Genomic DNA, 26,210 nt, shown 5'->3' on the forward strand with positions numbered 1-26,210 from the left:
GACGAATCACTTCCAGTGCGAGTGACCCGGATGTTAAGTGGACGGACACGCCGCACCGCTGCTCCCATCGCCCAACGACGTGCGGAGGATTCTCGAGAGTTCCGAGCTGCTCTGTGATGAGATAGCAGCGGAAAACAGAGATAACGTGCCGCATGCGTTCGCTTTGACCAAGGTGAGTGTCTGAACAGCTCCCTCTCTTTTGCGGTGAGGTCCCAGTCTGAAAGCGGAGCTTGTCACGGGATAGTAAAGCGGTGGTGTGATTGAGGGAGAGGGGCAGCAGGCAACGTTAACCGCTCGTCACAGCAGTAAACCCATACAAACTAACCATCGATCTCTGTCGATTACTTCGGTCGTCTTAGCCACACGCTCTAAGGTCCAATTTCATCCCCAAGATCGCGAGTAATCGCGGCATGTGTCGCCTGAGCCCAGTCGGCTAACGCTAGCTAAAGTTAGCCGCAGTCAGCTATTTTCTCGTGGGATGAAGTTGAGAGGTGGTGACGTTGTGGGCGAAGTTGTTGGGGGGCGACTGGCGAGGTGGACGGGTCCTCACACGCTGCTCGGCGACTACAGTGTCGGAATTCGCCCAATCGATGCTCCGATCCTTTATAGGGACAGTTGTGAACGGTTTTGCTGAGGAGCTTGCGCTGTGTTGCATCATGTGCGATGAGCTGTCAGCTGCTTTGTTCACCCAGTCTCATTTCGCCTAGGAACTATCAGTACTCAGAATCATCTTGTACAGAGTCTCAACGAGGCAATGGTTAGGCTGAATGGAGACACTAAGTCTGATGTTATATAAACTGGGCTGATAATGGTGGTTTGTCTTGGATCAAACTTTGAAATAAACAAACTAAAGTGTTTCAATTTTCCTTCCATGCGCGCCGTCTGGGACACCGGTCCAAACATGGAGATCACATCCAGACATGAGGGATTCCTCTGTCACATTCCTGGTGCGGACTGTGAAGGAGTATTAAAACATCATGTGTTGATTCATACTCATAGCTTTCAAAAACACACTTGCTTTGTATATTGATATCAGAAGCTGAAACAATTGAGAACTTTGTTCATCCGTCCATCCAATGATCATAACAAAAACATTGCTGGCAGTGATTATGCTTGTTGACAGACTCTGGTTTCACACAGTCTCGGAGGCGAGTCAGTAGCATGTGTGTGTGTAAACAGAAGAAGAAGCAGAGGTGGTACATTTCTGCAGCACATGTCATACTCTGATCATGGAGTGTGACAGATGTTTATTCTGACAACATCAAAAACATGTTGCACACTTCGACGACATGCTGACAAGAAAATGAAAACAATGCATCAAAGTAATAACTTTTAAATTAGATTGCAATATTTTGAATTGTTGCTTATCTAAAAAAAATTTCAGTTTTAATGTGTAATTATTGTTTTAAGCTTCCCTCAGTTGAAAACCTGTGTTCACTGTTGAGTATTGTTTATTTTCAGTGCTGTGGTTTATTTGTACGCTATACACGTTAATGAACCGATATATCGTTCTCTTCCGCTCTGCGCCAGTTGACCAGATGAGCGGGATTTGCCTGCCAGCAGCCGACGCTACCGAACCCACCTTGGAGGAAAGCTAACCCACGAATGGCCTGCCAGTCTGTAGCTGCAGTCATGGACGAGCAGGCCCTGTTGGGGCTCAACCCAGATGCAGACGCCCGCTACAGGCAGAGGGTAAGACCATCCCAGGAAATCTTTACTGAATCTAATATTTCACTCTATATCATCTGAGTAATTCAGAGGAAGGTTTTACACAGCACAAGTCTCTTGTCTGAGTGTCTCTTTGTGAAAGAATCACAGACTAATGTTATGCCATCTAGCTTTGACCATAAAAAATGCTTGAATTTAAGTATTTTTTCACCCATTTTTGTTGTCAGTCTCCTGTCCTTCATTGTTGTTGGTTTGTTTTGTTTGTTCTTGATTAAGTGACCTCAGTTTAATAACCAGAAAGGCACTAGGGGAGCACAAACCCCAGCCAATAAAGAATCCTTAAGAAAAAAAAATCTAGGATCCAGTCACTCTCAAAGTTGAATCATTGCAGTGGTGTAGTCGATGTGATATGCAGGGGAAATGTTAGCGATTTCTGTTTGTTGTCTGGTAAATGAATGAGGATGCCCAATATATATATTTTTAAAATATGTTTTGTAAACAGGGTGCAGCGTCAACACTGAATAATGATGAATAATGATGTCCTTCCTCCACACCACTGCAGAGCCCAGCGCTTAACGCCGGAACAGATGCCTGATGAGTGCAGACATATTTGTAAAGCTTCCAAGACCAGCTGGTTACCCACCTTCTTCCTTTCTGGGTCTAAGTTTGAGTTAAGCCATAGTTAGGTTCCTGCAGTAAAATAAATTTGACTGCCACTGATAAAATATTCATCGTGATCCATTAGTTTCATTATTAGAGCAAACATGTCATTCATTATTGTTACTGTGAAGGTTATTTTCTATCTTTTAATACGTTGACATGTTGCTGCTGACATACAATTGTTTTTAAAGGGGACTTTGTGTCCTGTTTTTGCTCTATATCAATCAAATCTCCGATCAAAATAACAGCTTAGATGCAATTTCAAAGTCATTAGAAGGTAAAGTTTGCAAAATAACTGTCTCTGGCTCCTCATATCAGTCAAACCATCCCCACGACATCTACAGATGCAGCATCTTCTCAATCCATAGACCCCCTGTATCCTGCGCACCCATGTTGCTCCCCGTGATAAAAGTACACTTCATCTTTCAAGAGAAACTTTGCTGTGGTTAAAAAGTTGGGAATGAAGTCCGTAAGTGGCTCTGTTTACAAATGGTGTGTCATGAATCCCGTGATTCTTTCTGGGTCACGTGAACACTTTTTGTGTCATGGCCCGAAAGGATAAGGTAGGGGTAACGTTTTGTGCAGAAATATTAATAATAAGAAATATTAATAATACATTTTTAAGCTAAATTATTCAGAAATGGATGGACATGGTCCTTTCACTCTGACACCATCGGTTGAAGTAACTCTCAAACCAAGTGTTGTTTGTGGTCCCTTTTAAGGATGTGCTTCATGGATTGTTGAGTGTGATGGTGCACATGAAGTGTTGCTTTAAGACTGGTGTCGCTCCAGAATGCATCACTCTGGGATGGGTGGGAAAAGTATTTCAGTACACCCTCTGCAAAAGACGATACTACACCTCTGGCTCCTTGTTCAATTTCACATATTTCATTGTTTTGAACAAAGACAAACAAGCAGACAGACAAACCAACACCATCGCAAATATAACTTCCTTGGTGGAGGTAAAAATATTCTGGCAAAGTAGCCTTACAAATCAGCTGGATCACTTGGATGCAGAAATGCTCTTCATGCAGCAGTTTTGAGCAAAGTGCCTTGTTTGTGTTCAAATTGGTCTTTTACTTTTTAAGCTGTGTTGCATTGTGGCCTGCATGCCAATCTGGCTGCAGTATTTGGTACGAACTGATACTTTTTTGCCACTGTTCTCCAGTTCAGATGATGAGCCAGTTTCTTTAGACTTGCTCCCTGAAGGCTTTTTCTTGTTTGCAACAGGCCATGGCTTACTTTGAGCAGCTGAAGGAGTCTCAGGATGCTTGGGAAGTTTGTGCTGAGGCACTCGCCAAAGGGATCTACAAGTAGGTTGACTAACAAATCGCTCTGCGGCGACCGTCTCATGTCATGTTTATGTATATTCTGTCATTAATTCTGTTGTTTTGTTTTACAGCGAAGATCATGTGAAGTTCTTCTGCTTCCAAGTTTTGGAACACCAGATAAAGTTCAGGTTAGTTCAACAGAAGTCCCACTAGTTCTACATATTGACTGCTCCATTGACATGAAGTTTGCTCGTCTTCCAGACACGCAGGACTGAGCGCAGGTCAGCAGCAGCTCATCAGAGAGACGCTGATGAAGTGGCTGCAGTGTCAGGTACAGACCACAAATTGAACACAGTTGTCAAAGAACGCTTGGGTTAGCTGTATAACACTGACCATACAAAGTGGTATCCCAAATATACAGCTGTTCAAGGTTCCGTTGGTTGGTATCAATGGAGCTTAGTGGACAAAAGAGGCTTGAATGGGAACTTAGGTTTTCTTGTCCCTGCAGCTGATGAACACTCAGCCTGAGAAGCCCTTCATCAGGAACAAGGCTGCTCAGGTCTTTGCCCTCACTTTTATCATGGAATATCTGACACTGTGGCCCAAGTTCTTCTTCGACATCCTCTCCCTGGTGGGCCTCAACCCTCACGGAGTCGACATCTATCTAAGGACGCTCATGGCCATCGACGCTGAGGTGGTGGACAGGGATATCTTGCACCCTCCTGAGGTTAGAGCCGACACATCTGGTTGTCTTTGTCAGTTTTGCTGTGGAATGCCAATGTTCATGTTCTACCAAACGGTGTGAAGGAGTGAAGTAGTAGAGAGTCAGAGACAGCCAAGCAGTTACTGCTGATGGTTGCTAAGCAATTGGCAATGCAAACACCTCATGAAAAAATAATCATCTGTTATGTATGTTTGGTTATGAAATGAATAACTGATAGAGTCTTTGGTTCCTGCAGGAGAGTCGCAGGAATACGTTGATCAAAGACACCATGAGGGAGCAGTGCATTCCAAATCTGGTGGAGTCCTGGTTCCTAATCCTGCAGACTTACCAGCAGTCTCACCCTGAGCTCACCTGCCAGTGTCTGGAGGTGGTGGGCGCCTACGTGTCCTGGATCGAGCTCAGCCTCATCGCCAACGATCGGTGCGTGTCAACCTGCAGGAGAACCATCTTGCTGTGATGCTGGCCTAACGGTCTGTATTTGCTCTGTGTGCCTCAGGTTTGTGAACCTGCTACTGAGTCAGATGTCTGTGGAGGAGCTGCGGGAGGAGGCCTGCGACTGCCTGTTTGAGATAGTCAACAAAGGGATGGACCCGGTGGATAAGACCAAGTTGGTGGAGTCGCTGTGCCAGGTCCTGCAGTCGGCTGGATTTTTCAACATAGAGCAGGTGAGGGACGTGAATGAATGGATGACGCACACCTGAGCTAGATGTTGATAGTTTTGCAAAAGCTGCGATGCTAGTTCTGCTGTGTAAAGAAAACGTAGGACATCTGACACCAAGATCATATCAACTTTAATGACATGATGGTTTACCGTTGCATTCATGACTGATGGTTCATTATATGTTTACATGTTTTAGTAATACTACTCCGTCCTTCGAGGCTAGTTAGTAGTCGGATAGGCACCATCGAACAATGAATGCGACAAATTTGTTTTTTGTGTGTTAGCCATGTTTTTCCGAGCAGAGGATCAGGTGTGTGGCTTACCCACTGGTTATGTTACAATTGTCAAACAATTGTGTCCCATCTGTAGGTCAGTGCAGTATTCCTGCTTGTGTAATTGTTGTATTTCCTCTTGGCCTTTTCAACCCAAGAGGAAATGCATGTTTGCATCAACACAATAGGGTCAAACTGTTTCCTTGCTTTCTCTTCCGCTCCTGCTAGGAGGAGGACGTGGACTTCCTGGCCAAGTTCTCTCGACTGGTAAACGGGATGGGTCAAAGTCTTGTCCTCAGCTGGACCAAACTGGTCAAATGTGGTAACGTGAAGGATGCCGCAGACACGCTGCAGGCCATCGAGGCCAAAGTGCCACTGCTGCTGCAGTTGCTCGTGCATGAGGATGACGATATCTCTGCCAACATCGTCAGCTTCTGCTACGAATACCTGCATGTCCTCAAACAGGTGAGTCCTGGTCACATGACCGCAAAAATTCTTCTTTAAACAGATCTTATCAGATATTTTATGTCTTCACAGCTTCCCCAGTTGACTGATCAGCAAAAAGCAAACATAGAAGTGAGTCTTCATTCTGCAGAGCGCAATACATGTTATACAGTAGAAATATAATTCCTGCTCTTTGTTCCACAGGCAGTCATGCTTGCGGTCATGAAGAAACTTACTTATGATGATGAATACAATTTTGAAAATGAGGTCTGTTCTCTGTTCATTTGACGTTGCAGAGGTGATGAGAGACGTCATCTGATGGTGTTTGTTTTTCCACCTGTGTGTCAGGGCGAGGACGAGGCCATGTTCGTTGAGTACAGAAAGCAGCTGAAGATGCTGCTGGATCGTCTTGCCCAAGTCTCACCTGAGCTGCTGCTGGAAGCTGTCCGTAGAGTCTTCACCAGCACCATGCAGTAGGTCCACACACTTGATGACACCATGAGAGCGACACCAGAATGTCATCATTTCTGTTGCAGGAGCTGCTTTTTTTCTATTACTTGTTACATATGTTTCGCTAAATGGTAAAACAACACCATTCAAACTAAAACTAGGTCATAACAGACTTCATCTCTCAGTGTCAGAAACAGTGAAAGCTTAGCTGCCTGTGTTTCTGGCTGTACTTTGCCCAGCCATGACCCAGTCCAAACATGAGAACGAATATCATGACAGCAACAACAGGTCAAATAAGTATGCTGACTCGCCGTCACGACTGGGGCCTTTCGCTAAGCAGGTGTGGCAGAACTGACTCATTCTAGCATCATGGCTCTTCAAAGTGAGTTTGTAGTAGGTTCACTTCATTCAATCATATGACACTTGCTTTCTGAATGGCTGAATACTTCAGTTTGTTGGTGAGATAGTGACATGTTGGTTTTATTTTGTGTGTTATAAATGTCGTTATTGTTCTGGTTTTCCGTTAAGTCCAAATGCGTTTGTTTGGAGGGTGTCAAATAACCAAGTGGACTTCAGTTTCACTCTTCTATTAGAGAATTTTTCAGTCACCAATAATCACCGAATCAATCTGAACCTTTTGAAACTGGGGCCATTTCCTCTATTGTTTTCTAGCACAAGCCCTTTTAAAGTCATTCTCTTTAAGATGGATATGACATGCAAAATAATCTCCCACCATTTTATGTTACGTTTTTTTTTTGTGACACAGTCGTCATATATATATATATATATATATTATTTTATTTTTTTACCACCTAACAATGGACAACATGCACATAGCATATCATTTAAATGCATATATTTCTGTCATAAATACATTTGTTTGTTGAAAATTTACAGAGATTTGATAATCGAGATTTAAAATCCTTTTAACTAGTGCTTAATTTTGTTTGTCCCCCTCAATTTGACAACTCATTTTACCTTGTCGTGGAGATTAATCACTAATAAATTTTCTTAACATTTACATTTAAAAAATGTCTTGGTCAGGTTTATGCTGAACAGCATATCGAACTACCAAAAAGAGCAAATCATATCAACTTGTTCGGGGACTTGCCTGCTTGATCGTGTTTTTAAACAGTTTTAATCCTTTTAAATCCAGTGTCACTAGTTTTTGAGCATTTGTTAAATGGATCGATGGACCCACCAATGATACAAACTCATTCACTGCTTACAGGGGCTGGCAGACCGCTCAGTTCATGGAGGTGGAGGTCGCTATCCGGCTGCTCTACATGCTGGGCGAGGCGCTGCCCGCATCTCATGGCGCCCACTTCTCTGGGGACGCGGCTAAGACCAGCGCTCTGCAAGACATGATGAGGACGGTCAGTAAGCGTCGTTGCTACAGAGATAGTCAATTGTGCTTAAACCTCACTTGTTGTTTATCTTTTTTTTTTTTTGCACAACCAGTTGGTGTCCTGTGGTGTCAGCAGCTACCAGCACACCTCTGTGTCTCTGGAGTTCTTTGAAACGGTTGTGCGATATGATAAATTCTTTATTGTGGAGCCACAACACATTCCAAATGTCCTGGTGAGAAGGTTTTCATTATGAAAGCTAACGTTGCTCTGGGTTTCATCACTCTTACTCTCATGCTGTTTTGATGATCAGATGGCATTTCTGGACCAGAGAGGCCTGAGGCATAACAGCCCAAAGGTCCGCAGCAGAGTGGCTTACCTCTTCTCCAGGTTCATCAAAACTTTGCAGTAAGTATGGCTACATAGATACTTGTAGACAACACTTGCTCATCTACTCATGGATTATATACCGTGAGTCTCGCTTGATGTGTTTGCTGCTGTCGTGTCTGTATATTTCACCACGCTTGAAGGACCCCACTGCTCCTTCAGACCATGTGTTTCTCCATAACATGATTTGCATGTGAAAGGAAACATCCTCAAACAGAAGAGCCTCCTTGTTTGTGCGCTTTTCTCCACTCTGTGACATGCAGTCAGTTAATAATCGGGCCATTTATCACTTGCAGTTGGGAAGTGCCCCATGTGATCTAAAGTAAACTCGTGGTGTTCTTCTTGTCAGTAAACAGATGACAGCGTTTATTGAAGACATCCTGACCAGGATCCAAGACCTGCTGGAGCTTGCACCTCCTGTAAGTTCTTCACACCTTGACTATAAATAGTGGTTTGTGCTGTCACTGTGCCCTTCAGCAACTCAAGCTTGGATTTCAGGGGTTTTCTGTGTTAATGTTGCCGACCTGGCTGTGTCTGCTTCTCAGGAGAACGGCTTCCCCGCCCTGCTGACCAGTGATGATCAGCTCTTCATGTTCGAGACGGCGGGCGTGCTGATTGTGAACGGTGAGAGTCCAGTGGAGCGGAAGCAGGCGCTGATGAGGAGCCTGCTGACGCCGCTGATGGACGCCTTCCGCCTGCTGCTGGCCAAACTGCCCCAGGAAACTGAAGAAGACAGACAAGGAGCTCTCGCTGACTGTCTGAGCCACGCCGTCGGTTTCGCCAGGTCAGAACTGCTTTCTGACTTGATGGTCGCTGAGCTTGTTTTTTTTTCTAACCGAGCTCTCGTCTTTGCAGTCGGACAAGCAAAGCGTTCAGCAACAAGCAGACTGTGAAGCAGTGCGGCTGCACGGAGGTCTACAGAGACTGTCTGCAAACCTTCCTTCCCGCACTGAGCTGCCCCGTCCAGCAGGGGGTGCTGCGCAGCTCGGTGCGCTCCTTCTTGCACCGAATGATCATCTGCCTGGAGGAGGAGGTTCTGCCCTTCATCCCTGCCGCCTCTGAACACATGTTGAAGGGCTGCGAGGCCAAAGATTTGCAGGAATTCATCCCGTTGATCAGTCAGATCACTGCCAAGTTCAAGGTGTGCAACATTGGTGTTTATGAATGAGCCACAGGGTATTGTCAGCAACTCTAGATCATAAGATTGATATTCACAAAAGCTTCTGGAATTAACTACCGTATTTTCTGGACGACAAGTCGCTACTTTTTTCTCGCGGTCTGAACCCTGCGGCTTATACAAGGTCCAGAGTGGGAACTTTCATAGATGAGGTTGAAGACAGCTGCTTCAGCTGAGTGCTCTCCCTGTCTCTCGGAGCATCCCTAGTTTTTACAGTCTAAAGAGTGTCATGCTGGCAACAATGTTGAGCCTCATCCCCACGGCATTTTATTTACCTTTAAAACGTTCAAATTGCGCAGTTTTCGCCAGCGTGTCCACAGCTCTGCCTACTGGAGGGTGAAAACAGCGCTTATATGTAAATAAGATGTGAGGAGTTCATGATTCAAGTTCAGAACATTGCTGTGATTGTTTCATGAGTCCGTCTCGATGCTGCACCCTATTTTCAAAACCAGAACTTGGAGGATTGCTAGAAGTGACCGCTCCAGTGCACCCACGGCTTATAGACCGGTGCGGCTTATATACAAAAAACATATATTTTCCATTTTGCTTAGATTTCATGGGTGCGGCTAATATTACGGTATGCAGTCTAGTCCGGAAAATTCGGTAGTTTATACTATAAGTGAATGTCACCAACCTCAAAAGACTAAACATTCCTTCCTTCCTTCTTTCTCTCTTCCTGTTCCCATGGCAGAGGCAAGTGTCCCCCTTCCTGCAGCAGGTCTTCATGCCTCTCGTGCTCGCCATCTTTGAGGTTCTTTCTCAGCCTGCGGAGGAGAACGACCAGGCAGCTGCTCTGGAGAAGCAGATGCTGCGGAGGAGCTACTTCAGCTTCATCCAGACTGTAGCTGGGAGTGGCATGAACGAGGTCATGGCCAACCAAGGTGAGGCTGATATTTTATAGACTGCCTTCCGAGTTGTCCAAATTGAGGTTTCTGGATTGAACTGGAAGATGACCATAGTCTCATCACAACTCCATGAATATACACGGTGTTAATTGAACTGCTAACTTTCCAGGAGCAGAGAATATCGAGCGCGTGGTTTTCACCATCATCCAGGGTGCAGTGGACTTCCCCGACCCCGTGGCTCAGAAGACCTGCTTCATCATTCTCTCCAAACTGGTGGAGCTGTGGGGTGAGACAGTCAAACCAGGACCACGGCTTGGTCCCATGTGTGCGTGACCCTTAGTGACACTCCTCTTGTCCCGCAGGAGGAAAGGACGGCATGGTGGGCTTCCCAGACTTCATCTACAAACATATTGTCCCCGCGTGTTTCATCGCGCCTCTCAAACCAACTTTTGACCTCTCCGACGCTCAGACAGTCCTAGTAAGCACCTCCTTGTAGTTTAAATCACTTGTCAGTTTGCCATCTTCTAAGTGATTCTGTGTTTATTCCAGACACTGTCGGAGTGTGCAATCACACTAAAGACAATTCATCTCAAAAGGGTAAGTATTTCATCAGCATTTGCTAACAGAGTTTGTTTGAGTGCTAAGTGCTTGTGTTTATTCTAGGGGCCGGAGTTTATTCAGTTTTTACAGCAGGAGTATCTGCCGTCGCTTCAGGTGTCGCCTGAAATCTCACAGGTGAGTTGTCATATTTTTGCTCACTCAAGAGCTGCTCTGTGGCTGTGGTCGACTGTTGGCTCAAATGTGTTCTGTTTGCAGGAGCTGTGTCAAGTCCTTCAGCAGCCTGACATCAAGGTCCTCAAAAACTATATCAAGGTTTGGCCTCGCTCCTTCATCCACGTAGTGCAACTAGTACATTGTTTTTTTTTCATTTTTTTCCCTCCTCTTCCAGGCATTTTTCCAGCGAGCAAAGCTGTAGAAAGAGACACCAGAAGCGGGGAGAGACTGGAAGGACGTGCCGCAGGAAGTGGTCGTACTGGCCACTCAACCACCACAACGATGGACCTTAGCATAGGAGCTGCTTTTGCACTTAATGAGTAAACGCATCCGACGTCAGCATGAGTGAGCCTGCTCACCGGACACATGGCCGGTGGACGGTTCTACGTCTCTGGTGTCGACTAGACGTGCTGTCCATGACATGACGTGAAGAAACTGGAGGACTTTGTGGATGTTGGCGTCTGGCAGGAAGTAGGCTCCACTTACCTGCAAAACACTCGCTAACAAGGTGTTCTGTTAGACATGCTAGCTTTACTCTCATCAAACCTCCACAGTAGAAGCCACGTTTAGTTTTGTTCTCTGGACGAAAGAAAGGGCTGAAAAGGTTTATTTAAAGTTTTCTTGTTTTTTTTTTGGTTTGTTTTTTACCCCGTAAAGAGCCGACGGTTGATTTAAAGTTTGACAGCTCAAATCAGAGATGCCAGAGTGGAAAATAAGTTTTATTTTTCTTGGACTATTACAAGAAAACCGGAAACTGTATGTGTAAATAAGAGATTTGGGGAGGTTGTGTAAATAATGGTCTCAGATTTAGTTTTTTAAAATCCAACTTTTCACAAGAAGTGGTGATGGATGATTGCTGTTAGAATAAAAAAAGAGGCAGTGACTTGAATCAATTGGGTGAAGCTGAGAGTTCATGGTTATTTGTAATTAATGACACACACATTTTGGAGAAGCTACCACTAACACTGGATAGAATATTTGTTCACACTCGTGATTCAGATCCCAAACATTTTTTTTCATTCACACGCATAAGGTGAACAGTATTTTGAGTCAGTTTTTTTTTTTTTTCCCATTTTAACAGAAACAAGCTTCCGTCACACTCACACATAGGAACTGCAAAGTATCATTGTCAATTTTGGATATTGAGTTTTATCACCTAGAGGAGCAATGAATTAGTGTGCGAGTGCTCTGTTTTGTGTCACCTCACCGGTCAGATATGCATCCTTAAACTGCCTAGATCTGGAATCGAACCTTCCTCATTTCTCGTGTTGAAATCCACCATGCCCTTTCCGTGAACATTTGTGTTGATTCCTGCATTCCTCATGGCATTGTACTGTAGAATTTCTTGTTCTTTATTCAACAAACTGTACATCTGAAGAGTCGAGGAAAGTGCCTGAAAGTATTAGGCCAAATTGTTTAAAAAATGGTTTCATCTTGATTTTGTCTGTTATCACTTTTGGTTGAAAAAACAAAGAGGGTAACATTCCCCAATTGGGTCTTCAGTTCACCACCATTTAAACAAGTTAACAGTTAGAAATTGCCAAAATTGCACTCGTGGAAAAATGTTTACATTGTCATCACAAATTCAATCTCGTTGGCCTTAAATCAGCTGCTGACCTTGAGGGTCGCTGTGATTTTAACATCAGTAAAAACAGTTCATATTAATGGTGACTGTTCTGACCCGTTATGCAGACTTTTTTTTCCCTTTCCTCGCAAAAATCATGTTTGTCACCAGGAAGAAAAGCTAAATGTGACATCATTTCCTTCTCAGTGTTCTATGGATTTGAGAAAATCATTTTACAATGTTTAGATTTAATTGACATTCATGAAACTATGATGGCTCATCATTTACATTAAAAATGTGAATAGAATTTGTCTTCCTTTTGGTCTTAAAAATGAATTATTACTCTGGATATCTGAAAAAAACAGAGTTAAAACATTATACTTGTGTCCTATTTGTTGCATTTTCTCCAATCTGACCTTTAAAGAAATGCCATAAAACAAGACAGCAGGTGGACATTTTTATTAAACTGCTCTAGTTTCGGGCAGCTATAGTGTGTATGTGGATTGCTACAATGTAGACAACTATAGATACATATTGAGGACTATTACATCACAAGCACTGAAATCTTAAGTAAAAATGTTTAATTTACAACATAAAATGCAAGCACACCACATTCCTTGGCTAAGACAGATTTTTTTTGGCTTGTAACATTATCAAATCCATGATAGTCACTATCATATTTTACAAAATAGATGTAAAATATACAGTATACCTTGTACCACATTATCCTACTTGGCTTTTTGGCACTATCCATTCATTTTTTTTACAAACAGCAGACCTGTCTTAAGAGATTTTAGAGCCCCTATTTGATCATCCCTAAAAAAAGAATTTAAAACAATCAATGAATTTGCTCATTTATTGAGACGTTGAGAAAGCATCTTGATCGTCTTTACAATTTACATAAATTTACAAAGAAAAATATATCTTTTTTTTCATGATTTAATTGTGGTTGGCCACAAAGAAAAAGGTCAAAGGGTCAGTGTGTAGTCACACTTTTCCAATTTCATCAACATAAGTCATTCTAGAATTTAAAAAAAAAAGTGGGCTTCTTCGGCACGTCATGCCAGACATCAGTCCATCAAGACGTCCTCAGTGGATTGTGGGAAGGCTTCAGCCTTTAATCACGGCGATGGGCCTCAGTTTGATGGCTTTCTTACTGATCCCGGCATCGTGGCACGTGTTGACAACGTCCGTGACATTTTTGTATGATTCAGGAGCCTGGACATGCGCCAACAGTCGGTCAAATATACGGCGAAACAGATCATAAAAAGTACAAAACTCTCACCTCTTCCATCACAAGTTTGGGAGAAGCCACTCGGATGGCGATGCCCAAGTCGGCTAGTTTGTCCAGAACGTCCTGGAAGTCCAGATTTCTTCTGGACTTTGCTCGAGAGAGAGCACGACCCTGATCATGTGAAAGCAGATCAACTTGTGCATAAACTTTATCATTCTTCAATTATCATTTCCAGCATGGTGAGGAGTTAATAACCTCTCTTTTGTCATCAAAAAGTGGATCTCAGGTTTTGACTCAAGTCCAAGATGACTCCAGCAAAAGTAGCTAGGTTTACTAATACACTAGGTACAATTAAACACCTGGTTTAGATAGTGAGAATTCAAAGAGCCTCACCGCTCCGTGGCAGGTTGTGCCGAACGTCTCAGTCATTCCTTGTTCAGTTCCCGTCAAAACGTAGCTACACGTTCCCATTGTGCCACCGATCAACACGGGCTGACCTGTGAGCTGAGTCCATACAAATAGTTTCAGTTATACCGTTGAGCAAAGCCGTCACTGGAGACCAGACCTGGTAGTCGACGGGAATGAGGGGGTGGTGTGGCGGGAACGCCCTGGTGGAACCTTTGCGGTGAACCAGCAGCGTCCTCTGCTTGCCGTCCACCATGTGCTCTTCCACTTTGGCGATGTTGTGCGACACGTCGTAGATGACGTGCATGTCCAGGTCGTCTGGAGTCGTGTTGAACACTTTGGAGAACGCCTGGAAACAAGGTCACTCAGTCACCAAGTTGTGTTGGATGCTGGGGTCGATCGGGGGATGAGGAGACAAAATAAGCTATAAAGCCGCTCAACAGAGCGTGTTCTGCTGACAATCGGCCAGCAGGTAGCAGCAACGTTATAGATCTCCTACAGAAAACACACTGGAGATGTGAAGAAGAGAGATCGCCAGAGCTGGTGGAGCCGAATAGAAATACTGTACAAAAGAGGGGGACATATTTAGATCATTCATGAATTCATATGACCCAACGCAACACCACCAAAATGAAACCACTTTCAGTTAGGCCACTTCCAACCCACCCTGAAAGTTTTGTTGAAAGTTTGAGTAACTCAAGCAAACTGATCCCCGGTACATAACCTCAGTCTTGCTGTGACTGGTGATGTAAACAACTGCTACCTACATAAATGGAGGCATTAAAGCTTTGTTCTTGAATCAAAAGACACAATCGAGACCTCTTGACAGGACTGACTGGTTTTACCGCAGTGTGCAGTGAGCATGTGTCGCACCTGTCTGGTGAGGAAGGTCATGGACGAGCGGTTGACCCAGGCATAGTTCCCTGCAGCTGCCATCCCCTTCAGATAGTCCTGACCTTCCTGAGATGTGATGCGCGCACACGCCAGCTGCCGATCGTTCACCGTGATCTTGTCACGCTTCATGGCCTTCTCCATGGCAACCAGGGCGTCTGTCAGTCACAGCCATCAGCAGCAGGTGACTTTGTGAATGAAGGTTATAATCCTCACAATTGACAAAAGCTCATGCATTGACAATTTTTGGTTTCAAATGGCCATTGTATTGTCTAAATTAAGCAAAACGTCATACAAGTAAAATTTGTCTGGGCAATGTGTACATTCATAGTCTCTCACCTGAGATGTCCTGGATGCATCATGCAACCTCTTTAGCAGTAGTACCCACCTGTGGCCACCTGGTGTCCCAGTCCTCTGCTGCCACTGTGGATCATCACACACACCTGACCTTTGTGGTCAATACCCATCTTCTTGGCAGCGTAATCATTGTAGATCTCGTCCACTACTTGAATTTCTGCGTAATGGTTCCCTGCTCCCAGAGTTCCGAGCTTCATAAAAAAACAAAACAAAAAAAATAGGAATAGGAATAGGAGGAGGAGGGTGATGATGGTGGTGATACCTGTGGCAGCCCTCTCTTCTTGGCCTTAGAGGACACCTTGTTCGGGTCTGCCTGTAGCATCCTGCCATACTCTTCACAGTGCTCCTTGTCCTCTGCCCATGCGTAGCCCTCCCTTAGGGACCAGTCCACGCCCATCTCCAGAGCCTCCTCTAAATCCCTGGACACCCAGGACCACACAAAGGTGAGAAGAAGACACAGCAAGAGTGGGACGTTATCCTGAACTGACTTTGCTGCCATGGGGATGACACCCTTGGAACCAACGCCCACAGGAATGTGGTCAAACAGCGACTGGGCCAGTTGCTCCTTCACTGGCTGGACGTCTCGCTCATCCAGGTTTGTCCTCAGCAAACGGACTCCACAGTTTATATCAAAACCGACACCACCTGTGAAAAGAACAACCTTACATTTAAACTCTGCCATTCTGTGTGCATCTGCGAGGCCTTTCCTGGCCAATTGACAGTCCTGTTGTTATTATAACTGTGACAAATCAGTCAGACACACCTGGCGAGACGACAGCGTCAGGATCATCCATGTCGAAAGCCGCCATGTTTCCAATGGCAAATCCATATCCAGAGTGGACGTCAGGGAGGCCAATGGATCTCTGTTCAATTCATTCAAGCTGTTTTAAGCTGCTTGCCCCCAAATCATCCCCACCCAAAAAAGACAGTTACTCACGTGCACAATGCCAGGTAATGCTGCAACATTCCCAATCTGTTTCATGGCCGGCAGAAATCCACCCACGCCTGAGAGAGCAAACATCGCACACGTCAACAGAAGGAACTCAGCAGCAGCAGCAATGAGGTAAACAGGCACTGACCTCCACCCCGACAGGCGTTTCTCAGCTCCTCAAACATCAGTTTCTCCAGTGGGTCATTCACATAGAAGATTCCCTCCACCTTGAACACAAATGTACCACTTTCCAATGTTCTAATGCTTTACTTGCAGGACTGGAAGATATTCAAGGTGACTCAGCTATATTTAGATTTTACAGATTTAAATTTATTGATGATATGAGGCATTCATCTTCGTGTTGAATACGCTGTGAATCAAGACGTGTGTTTTTATAACTGCTGCAAATGAGTATCAAGTCAGTGTCAATTGCCATGAAACGGCTTACCATTTAAAGAAATATTTTAGAACATTAAAATTAAACTATACTGTAGTTTAAATCGTCTAAATACTTTAAAAGGCTGTGGAGAACTGAAGTCAATTTATGGGACAGCAATTTTTCGGCTCAGCATCACACGGAACTAAACATCATATAAAAGTAACTGCCATTTTGAATTCAGTCACAATTCACAGGGAGCTTCACTGACTGAGTGGAATCTTAACCAACATGTGCGGACAGACATCGCAGGATACGTCATTTAAAGCTAACAAGCTAGCCACATCAGCAGATCTCACCTGCATGTTGGGAACGAAACCCTTTTTAATCCTCCAGCAGTTCCCAGACAACTTCTCCAAGTACTGGAGCTCATCGTTGTAGTTTCGACTCATTATTTAAGCGGTTCAACTTTAAAGGACGAGTTCAATGTTCGCACACACCGGCTGTTAAGTGCCAAGTGCCAGCAGTGTGCGCTACGGCAACCGAGAAAGATCATTTGGTAGTGTTGTTTCCTGGGAGGATTTCAGTGACGCAGCACACCCGTGACACAAAGATAGCCAAACACAAGACATAGCAGCATTTGCAACTTTATTATTGTGGCGTTCAAAGCTTGTTTCAATAACAGTCAGGTATTTGTAGATAGTCAAAACCCAGTCAAGCGAGTCATATAACAAACCAGTACGGCGATCCGCACGCCTTCAGAATAAAAGCACAGTTGTTGCATGAAAGAATCATGCAAAAAATAAGACTATGGAAATGACACGTATGAAAAAAATGAGGTCCCTTTCAATGATTACGATGGCTCTTGTCGAATGTGCTCTGTAATCTTCCACTTTGATTACTTAACTTCACTGGTCAGGCTTTCATGTCCCTGTGACCCACCGCACGGATGATGCAAGGATTGACGACTGTAAACACTGTAAATATTTGAGACAGTCACTCCACAGAATAAAGCCAGTCTATTGCCACAGGAGACGAGGGACAGTGCGCCAAATGCCTACATTGATGATGGTAAACTGTCGTCCATTACATCTTTTTTTCTTGTCTTTACAAGTAGAGAGAGAGAGAGAACAGCGCAATGCTTTTATTTTGAAAAGCAGGCCGGGAACTGTATTCTGCCAGTGTTGTTTCAGCAACGACAGTTTTACAGCGGCGTAACAGCTCCACATTAAAACAGTGTGCATGTCATCACACCAAGTGTTGCATGTGAGTATTTCTAAACGTTACAGTTTGGCGCTCCTGACCTTACGGTACGAAGTTTAGATGGTCGACCACTTCTGAGCAAGTGTACTAGCTTTGCTGCGCTAGCTTTGCGTTCAGCTGCGTCGTTTGCAGAAACGAAACCGATATTAGTTTCATTAACTTAAAAACAGACGTTTCTTCAATCAAACATGTTATACATTGTGTTTATTAATATCACCAACGCATACTCGTGAAAACATGACTTGGTGCGTACATTTAAAAAGTGGCGTATTTCAAAAGACTTGCTGTATGACTCATCAAATATGTTGGCTTCAAATATGTCTTAATTTGTTCCATTTCGTTATAAACCAGCCTGACGTCATTAAAGAAATTAGAACGAAAATAAAATGGAAAAGAGTAATGGTAGTTTATTGAGTTATCAAACGAAACTTACACGCCACCTAACTCATTTATGAATATATTATAGTTTACATCTATCGTAATACATACGTAATTACTCCTTAATATGCTTTTACCCTTTACATGTCATTCAAAACATGTATGTTTTTATTCTACTTGTTTCATGGTATTGTTCTTGGAGTGTTGTGTATCATGTGAAATGGCAATTTATTAACTTATTGTGTCACTCAGCCTGATGGTAATGAGCTCATTGTAATTTAAATATATGAAATAGTCATTCATGTTGGATGAAAAATTCTATGTTTTTTCCCCAGAATGAAACTGAAGCTTCGAATTAACAAGCAGTCTTGCAGAATTGATGTACCTGGACCAGAACCAAGTCTGACCGACCTTATTAACCACATCAAGGAGGAGGTCTTGAACTCAGTGGGACTCAGGTTGGATGTAGAACTCACTACATGATGATAGCAGACCGATGCAAATTGTGTAAATCAGAGTGCGTATTTATGGAGTGAGGAATTTGACTTTGGCTTACTCATGTTGTCGAAGCATCACGTCAAAAAAGCACATGGCTTAACTTTAAGCAATAAATCTAGCTTCAATGTTAGGTGTCATCCAGATGTATTTAACTGTAACTTAAGCCTTCACTTGTTATCCTTCATCTTTTGGTTTGACTGATCTAGAAAAGTTTATAAGTTTATAAGAATAATATTGACCATAGTAGAAGGGGTGTACCATTTTTTTACCGGACTCCTATTGGAAATTATTGTGTTTGCTGATTTCCCCCTTGCAAAAATACACACAAAATATAACTTTTTTTTAAACTACACAAGTGTTTAAAATAGAACTGAGGCTGATCTGTGCACCCTTAATGTTAAGTGAAGCCTAAGCTAAATGGAACTAAGGTCATTACCTGCTTGCTGTTGATCGACTTTCTACATCTGTTTATATCATATGTGATATGCAGTCACATATAAACAGCTTTTCAATGCTGATATTGATCAGATTACATAGATTTATTTATCATATTTCTTAGTCATGAAGGTTGATTTATTTCTGAATTTTATTATGTTTAGAGAAGATTCTTTTACAATGACTTACATTGCCAGTTCACTGCTAATTGTTTGCTTCTTTTTCAGTCCAGAAACAGACTTCAGTCTGTCTCTGAATGGTTCTGAAGTCTTGACTGATACTGGACAAAATCTTTCTTCCTGTGGCATTGTCTCTGGAGATCTTCTCTACGTGATTCTGCCAAGCACCGCTCTCACCGACGGAGCAGCTGTCAGTGCGGCATTGCAAGCTGGACCTGACTTTCACATGTCCTTCGGAGCAGACAACCCAACCCCACTGGGAGCCGCTGATTCAGAGGAGGATATTCCCTCGCCAGATGTAAGAACACAGTATAGTTCACAAGGCATATTTTAATGTGTCATATTTATAAAACGGATAAAAAAATCTGCATTTGTGAACGATAAATCTTTTCATTTATCGTACACTTTTGCTGCGGTCATTGCGAGCCACATAAACTGGATTACAATATTATTCACTTATTATTTGTTGTTCTTTTATTCAGCAACAACCATGCTGCAGCACCGCTCCTCTGGAATATATGGAGGCGTCAGCCCCTGTTAACTCCGTTTCTCTTTGGTCTTTGGGTCCGATGATCTGCTCTGAGGCGACTACTGGCCAGGCCCCTTTCCCTCTAGAACTCCTGTATCAAAGGACCAATGTCAACAACCCCAACGAAGCCATTGTGGTGGTGATGAACATTCTGATGTTGGAGACTGGCTTCACTGTAATTTAAAACAAAAGTTATGATCTGATCTGTGACAAGTGGTGGTGTTGAACTTGAGTTTTTTTGAGTTCTCAGGGATTCGCTGCGAGCTCTGATGAAATGCCGGATGGCTGGAGGTCAGTGAGTAAATTCTACAAACTGTCCTTCCAACATCAGCTTTGTAACAACGCGCCGACCGTGCTGGTCGCCGTCCCAATCGGCCCCTTGCTCTTCGTCAACGGTATGTGTGTGGTTTTTCTGAATGTAATCTAATGTGAGAAAAGTACTAGAGGGTTGCTTAAAATTGTACAATTTTGAGATACCAACCTGATCTTAATGTGCATGTTTGTGTGTGCCATTTTGTGCTCTCTTCATCTTACGCTATAAGTGCAATATGTGAAATTGACTATATGTGAAAGTGGAATGTCCAGGCATTTTTGGCATGGCTTTGAGCGAGACTCACATTTATGTGTGAAGCAACACTGTCCGACTGGACTTGTAGCTAAAATTAAATCACTTTCTGGCATGCATGTTTAGGCCACACCAATCTCTAATGCTTTCGGAGAATCATATATTGAAATCGCACCACATGTTCAGGGGTTACTGTATCGAGAGAGCCTCCTATGAGTGCAACGACCTGATGCTGTGTTTTTTTGGACGGTTGCTGCGAATGTTCTGGATAAGAGAAAGCTTTGACGTTTCTGTAATGTGGAATGTGCATGCCAAATCTGGCCGGCTGCAAATGGATCATGGATAATGGGGGGAAGTCAAAGCTTGTGACCGCTGCCCAACCGTGTGTGCTCTTCTCTGTGTGCTCTTCTGTACAGTTTCAGTTAAAGTCATGTCCACTGACATCAGCCGCAAACTCAGTTTGGAGGCCACCGACTACGTGACAGACAAGTGGCCAGGTCAGCTCAGTCTGGTGACCTGTTCACTCCTGAGTCAACTGATGTGCATATAACTCAGGACATGTCCCTTTTTCATCACAGGGAAAAGTGCGGCTGCAGCTTACAAAGACCTCCGGAAGTTGTCTCTGTTGTTTAAGGACTCGTTGGTGTACCCACTGATCGCAGCCACGAGAGAAGGTATGACTTGCTGTGCAAGTTAGAAGATCAAATTCAGCAGTTTGATCAGCAAGTCTTCTCATATCAACGAACTGACTCCATAATGGTTGATGTTTGTACACAGCTCTGTGCTTGCCAGCGGCTTTTGGCCTGACTTTAGTTCCTCCTGAGGTCCTCCTGCGCATTCTCAGAATGCTGGATGTGCAGTCACTGGTCCGGCTGTCGGGGGTCTGCAAGCACCTCAACACCTGGGCGTCAGATTCCATGTTGTGGAGATACATGTGCTACAGAGATCTCAAAAGTGAGGATACAAGATTCTTGGAGCAGCTCTGTCTGACGCAAATGACTGAAGTTCTGTTGTGCTTTCCCGTACAGGGTTTGATCTTGATGGCAGCAGAAACCCAAACTGGAAAGAGGTTTGTCCCATATGCAATATCTCTACACCACGCCTCAATGGGTGCAGGTTTTTGCTCCGACCAAACAAGTCAGCTGATATAAGCAGCATCAGACTGACTATTAGCCGACTACGGTCTTCAGACACCTGGTAGGTGAAAAAGTGTTATCTTGATTGGTTGGAACAAAAACCTGCACCCACTGCAGCTCTTTTGTGGATCAGTTTGAGACTCCTGCTCTTCACCCACAGTTGGGTTCACTTCCAAAAACCTGCCTCAGCAGGCTTTAACTGTCATGATGTGTGGCATCCGTTATGCATGTGGCATCAGTCAGACGTGTTCCACTGAGAGTGAAACTGTCCAACTGATTATATTTCCATGACAGCTAGATACATAATCCTTGGGAGAAGGTTCAACATGCCGTCACTTGTTTGGAAATTGATTGGAATAATTTCACCAGGCTCCTATGCAACAAGAGAAAGTATTATGGGGATGTTGAAACGTTTTTGCACCGATCATGCCAATTCATTAGGTGTGTAGCAGCACACAAAAAGGACACAAATGCAACTTTTTTTCTTTTTCTAATGAACAGAATTTAGAATTTCTTTTTCTCAAAAATGTAGAATCAGCAGCTTTTTAAGCACATTCTAATAAACAAAATAAATGCGTATTATTTTATTTAAGAAATAAATAAGATTAATGCTATTTATTTTTATTTGGACACAAAATTATTTGATTTTGTAGGTTTTGGGTGGTGGGCGTCTCCCTTAGAGATAAGGTGAGATGTTCTGCCACCGGGGTGAGACTCAGAGGCGGCTTCTCTGTGTTGAGAGGAGTCGGCTGGGGTGTTTTAGGCATCTCAGGAGGAAGCCCCTTGGGTGTATTGAGGACACCGAGAGGTCGACCCTGGACCAGGTCCTTCTGCTCTCCAGGGCAGGACCTTTGTATCTCAGGCTACATTCTACATTAAAACTATATAGCCTAATATTGTAGCCATTATACTTGACATTACTTCAAACAGTTACATACATTGAAAATAATGAATAACATAAAATGTACAACAAATACCACCACAACTCCAAATAAACAAGGGACAAGTGGCAAACATTGTCATTGTTGGCGCAGGTTTCCGATGCTCATGGTTTTCAAACTTAAAACAAACAGGAATGATCATCCAAGCGTCAGAAAAGAATAAGTCCTTTTGTTTACACGCACACGTGTGGGCTGTTAACCCTTGAGTGTAGCACCCAGTTCACCTTCATCTTCATTTATATTGAGTCACGTGATGTCCACTTCCAACTTCATTCTCAGACGACCATGAGTCATCACCAGTGTGGTATGGATTGAATAAAGATAGGTCCTTTGTTTACATACACCTGCTCTTCTTCCTCAAAAACCATTGACAAAGTGCTCCCATCTATTCTAATAGTATCCTCGACTTCCTCCGCTGCCATGCACTCAGCCTCGCTAGTTTACAAAGCTGGTGCCTCCAGTACAAATCCCAAGAGTGTTTGAATTAGTTTAGACCACAGTGTTATTTATGGCAGTAGATGACAATAAAATCTTATTGACATTTTTTGTATACACAGAATGAATATGAACTGCGTGATCTCATGTGGCTGGGCCGGTTGTGTCATCGGAGCATGCCTGTGCAAACCTGCCAGATAACTCACGTAACACGTCAAAGTTTTGAATCAGAGTGCACATCATGAGGGATCTTCCAGCTCCAGTTGCTTATTTGTTATGCCATGCAGTTTGTCGTCTGTTGCGTACTTACTCTTCACAGACTGTATGGGAACACATATTCAAACACTAGTTCGGCACATGCTTGGATTGTTCCCCACGTCAACCCGATGGAAGGCCTTGTAAAACAGGAGTCCGAGTATGTGTATCATAACAAGCCTATTGATGTGTTTTCCACAATATTTTCTTTTGGTTTGTCTCTACAGGTCTACAAAAAAAATTGCACAAGAAGTTTTCATAGATCCACTGCTGATAGCCGCTTCTTCTTTACTGATGGGAGTCTGATCCCACCGTTTCCATTCAATGAGGAACTGGAGCCCCGTGACCCGATTTACCACCCGCCTCCATTTCAACCACTGTGGCCCTTTCCAGACCCCTTCCAGCCCATTCCCAATCCTCTTCGTCCTCTGATTGACCCCTTCAACCCCCTTCCTCTTCGCCCTCGCATAGACTTCAACGACGCTTTCCCCAATCGCATCAGACCACCATTCTCCGACGGCCAACGGGGACGAGGACACCCGTGGCACAGACAAGGATTCAGATGAATAAATACCTGAGGGGCTGGTCCTGACAATTTTGAGACTTTTTAATAAAAAGATGGCAAGATAATGTAGCTGTTGTTACTAACACATTTAAATCGTTGGTCGCTTCGAAGCAGAGCCCTGGAAAAACACATTTGATGGTCTGTACAAGTACAAACACCATGAATGGTTCTGAGAATAGCCTCGTAATTGTTGGTCAAGCAGCTTCTTCACCTCAAACTCAGACCTTGGAACCTTCTGATCAGCTCCTTAACAAAATGATGTCATGTTGTCTGTGATCCAATAAAACTTTTCATGTTGTGAGGAATCTACCGGTCACGGTCCTGGACACAGCCCTCCAGAGCATATGGTGGATGGCAAGACAAGTTGGATCATGAGAATGGACTTAGATAAATTATGAATAATATCAGGAAGAATGATCAAACAACTGCAACCTTATCGTGGTGGGGGAGTTTGTGTACCTTGAATGATCCTAGGAGCTATGTTGTCGGGGGCGTTATGCTCCTGGTAGGGTCTCCCATGGCAAACAGGTCCTAGGTGACGGGTCAGACTAAGAGCAGTTCAGAAGCCCCGATGACAAAACCAAAAACATCGAGGACCGTGACGTCGCCCGGCATGGCGCAGCCGGGGCCCCACCCTGGAGCCAGGCCTGGGGTTGGGGCTCGAATGCGAGCGCCTGGTGGCCGGGCCTCTGCCCATGGGGCCCGGCCGGGCCAAGCCCGAACGAATGACATGGGCCGTCCCTCCTGCGGACCCACCACCCACAGAGGGAGTCATAGGGGTCGGGTGCATAGAGAACTAGGTAGCAGTCGAGGCCGGGGGGCCCGACGACCTGGTTCGTGTGGACATTCTCTGGCTCTTGGGACATGGAATGTCACTTCGCTGGGGGGGAAAGAGCCTGAGCTTGTGCAGGAGGTTGAGAGGTACCGGCTAGATATAGTCGGGCTCTCCTCCACGCACAGCCTGGGCTCTGGAACCCAACTCCTTGAGAAAGGCTGGACCCTCTACTTTTCTGGAGTTGTCCGCGGGGAGAGGCGGCGGGCTGGCGTAGGCTTGCTCATAGCCCCGCAGCTCTGCAGCTTCGTGTTGGGGTTTACCCCGGTGAACGAGAGGGTCGCGTCCCTACGCCTACGGGTTGGGGACAGGTGTCTCACAGCGGTTGCGGCTTACGGGCCGAACAGCAGTGTAGACTACCCGGCTTTCTTGGAGTCACTGGGAGGGGTACTCGACAGTGCCCCAACCGGGGACTCCATTGTTCTACTGGGAGACTTCAACGCCCACGTGGGCAATGACAGCAAGACTTGGAGGGGCGTGATTGGGAAGAACGGCCTACCCGATCTGAACCTGAGCGGTGTTCTATTACTGTGCCACCCACAGTTTGTCCATAACGAACACCATGTTTGAGCACAAGGGTGTCCATAAGTGCTCATGGCACCAGGACACCCTTGGCCGGAGGTCTATGATAGACTTTGTGATCGTGTCATCTGACCTTCGGCCACGTGTCTCGGACACTCGGGTGAAGAGAGGGGCAGAGCTGTCAACCGATCACCACCTGGTGGTGAGTGCGATCCGCTGGCAGGGGAGGAAGCCGGTCAGACCGGGCAGGCCCAAACGTATTGTGAGGGTCTGCTGGGAACGCCTGGCGGAACCCACTGTCAGTGGGGTCTTTAACTCCCACCTTCGGGAGAGTTTCTCCCAGATCCCGAGGGAGGTAGGTGACATGGAGTCTGAGTGGTCCATGTTCTCCTCCTCCATTGTCAGTGCGGCTGCACGCAGTTGTGGTCGCAAGGTCTCCGGTGCCTGTCGCGGCGGCAATCCCCGAACCCGGTGGTGGACACCGAAAGTAAGGGATGCCGTCAGGCTGAAGAAGGAGTCCTATCGGGTCTTGATGGCCTGTGGGACTCCTGAGGCAGCTGACGTGTACCGGCAGGCCAGGCGTGCCGCTTCCCGTGCAGTCTTGGAGGCAAAAACTCGGGTCTGGGAGGAGTTCGGAGAGGCCATGGAGGAGGACTATTGGTCGGCCTCGAAGAAATTCTGGCAAACCGTCCGTCGCCTCAGAAGGGGGAAGCAGTGCCTCACCAGTGCTGTTTACAGCGAGGGTGGGAGACTGCTGACCTCGACTGGTGATGTTGTCGGGCGGTGGAAAGAATACTTCGAGGGTCTCCTCAATCCCGTCGTCACGTCTTCCACTCAGGAAGCGGGGACTGAGGACTCGGATGGCTCTCTCATCACCCGGGCCGAAGTCACCGAGGTTGTTCGTAAGCTCCTCGGTGGTAGGGCCCCGGGAGTGGATGAGATCCGTCCGGAGTATCTGAAATCCCTGGATGTTGTAGGGCTGTCGTGGCTGACACGTCTCTGCAACATCGCGTGGCAGTCGAGGACAGTGCCTCTGGATTGGCAGACCGGGGTGGTGGTCCCCCTGTTTAAGAAAGGGGACCGGAGGGTGTGTTCCAACTATAGGGGGATCACACTCCTCAGCCTCCCTGGAAAGGTCTATTCCAGGGTACTAGAGAGGAGACTTCGGCCAATAGTCGAACCTCAGATCCAGGAGGAACAGTGTGGTTTTCGTCCCGGTCGTGGAACACTGGACCAGCTC

The 26,210-nt window shown here is 45.0% G+C and overlaps 3 protein-coding genes across 5 annotated transcripts; 2 read left to right on the forward strand and 1 right to left on the reverse strand.

Annotated features, from left to right (window-relative positions):
* Positions 1-12: 12 nt before the first annotated feature.
* xpot (exportin, tRNA (nuclear export receptor for tRNAs)) lies at positions 13-12,550 on the forward strand. Its single transcript, XM_053862186.1, has 25 exons — positions 13-172; positions 1,531-1,692; positions 3,559-3,641; positions 3,731-3,787; positions 3,861-3,930; positions 4,108-4,326; positions 4,559-4,743; positions 4,820-4,988; positions 5,485-5,721; positions 5,794-5,832; positions 5,905-5,967; positions 6,049-6,173; positions 7,382-7,526; positions 7,612-7,731; positions 7,810-7,904; positions 8,233-8,302; positions 8,429-8,667; positions 8,739-9,024; positions 9,752-9,941; positions 10,075-10,191; positions 10,268-10,383; positions 10,455-10,502; positions 10,569-10,640; positions 10,722-10,778; positions 10,855-12,550. Exons 2-25 carry the CDS (start codon positions 1,606-1,608, stop codon positions 10,879-10,881), a joined length of 2,916 nt encoding a protein of 971 aa, XP_053718161.1. The 5' UTR covers positions 13-172; positions 1,531-1,605; the 3' UTR covers positions 10,882-12,550.
* Positions 12,551-12,809: 259 nt separating this feature from the next.
* Positions 12,810-16,983, reverse strand: rtcb (RNA 2',3'-cyclic phosphate and 5'-OH ligase). Its single transcript, XM_053862187.1, has 12 exons — positions 16,797-16,983; positions 16,210-16,288; positions 16,068-16,135; positions 15,894-15,993; positions 15,619-15,775; positions 15,393-15,549; positions 15,162-15,321; positions 14,756-14,931; positions 14,043-14,231; positions 13,871-13,981; positions 13,529-13,648; positions 12,810-13,461 (listed from the first exon to the last, which is right to left on the reverse strand). Exons 1-12 carry the CDS (start codon positions 16,887-16,889, stop codon positions 13,354-13,356), a joined length of 1,518 nt encoding a protein of 505 aa, XP_053718162.1. The 5' UTR covers positions 16,890-16,983; the 3' UTR covers positions 12,810-13,353.
* A 363-nt stretch (positions 16,984-17,346) lies between these two features.
* On the forward strand, positions 17,347-23,681 carry fbxo7 (F-box protein 7). 3 transcript variants are annotated; one of them, XM_053862190.1, is made up of 10 exons: positions 17,347-17,508; positions 18,414-18,536; positions 19,239-19,488; positions 19,673-19,894; positions 19,970-20,114; positions 20,701-20,781; positions 20,863-20,958; positions 21,062-21,238; positions 21,313-21,353; positions 23,279-23,681. In XM_053862190.1, the coding sequence occupies exons 2-10, from the start codon at positions 18,415-18,417 to the stop codon at positions 23,615-23,617; spliced, it is 1,473 nt and encodes a 490-aa protein (XP_053718165.1). In that variant the 5' UTR covers positions 17,347-17,508; position 18,414; the 3' UTR covers positions 23,618-23,681. The 3 variants fall into 3 exon arrangements, with proteins under 3 accessions (XP_053718165.1, XP_053718166.1, XP_053718164.1); XM_053862191.1 differs by lacking the exon at positions 17,347-17,508 and adding an exon at positions 17,515-17,703 and having other exon boundaries at positions 19,673-19,858; XM_053862189.1 differs by lacking the exon at positions 17,347-17,508 and adding an exon at positions 17,516-17,703.
* The last annotated feature ends 2,529 nt before the right edge of the window (positions 23,682-26,210 follow it).

The sequence above is a fragment of the Synchiropus splendidus genome, chromosome 4 (genome assembly GCF_027744825.2).
Source record: "Synchiropus splendidus isolate RoL2022-P1 chromosome 4, RoL_Sspl_1.0, whole genome shotgun sequence".
NCBI classification, from domain to species: Eukaryota; Metazoa; Chordata; class Actinopteri; order Syngnathiformes; family Callionymidae; genus Synchiropus; species Synchiropus splendidus.

Bases quoted from the DNA above. Each gene is read 5' to 3' on its own strand.
- xpot (XM_053862186.1), top strand. From the start codon at position 1,606: ATGGCCTGCCAGTCTGTAGCTGCAGTCATGGACGAGCAGGCCCTGTTG. The intron at 6,174-7,381 runs GTAGGTCCACAC...CACTGCTTACAG, and splicing joins GTCTTCACCAGCACCATGCA to GGGCTGGCAGACCGCTCAGT. The intron at 8,668-8,738 runs GTCAGAACTGCT...TCGTCTTTGCAG, and splicing joins CACGCCGTCGGTTTCGCCAG to TCGGACAAGCAAAGCGTTCA.
- rtcb (XM_053862187.1), bottom strand. From the start codon at position 16,889: ATGAGTCGAAACTACAACGATGAGCTCCAGTACTTGGAGAAGTTGTCT. The intron at 13,649-13,870 runs GTGAGGCTCTTT...TCACATGATCAG, and splicing joins GCACAACCTGCCACGGAGCG to GGTCGTGCTCTCTCTCGAGC. The intron at 13,462-13,528 runs GTGAGAGTTTTG...GCGCATGTCCAG, and splicing joins CCAAACTTGTGATGGAAGAG to GCTCCTGAATCATACAAAAA.
- fbxo7 (XM_053862190.1), top strand. From the start codon at position 18,415: ATGAAACTGAAGCTTCGAATTAACAAGCAGTCTTGCAGAATTGATGTA. The intron at 19,489-19,672 runs GTAAGAACACAG...TCTTTTATTCAG, and splicing joins AGGATATTCCCTCGCCAGAT to CAACAACCATGCTGCAGCAC. The intron at 20,959-21,061 runs GTATGACTTGCT...GTTTGTACACAG, and splicing joins GATCGCAGCCACGAGAGAAG to CTCTGTGCTTGCCAGCGGCT.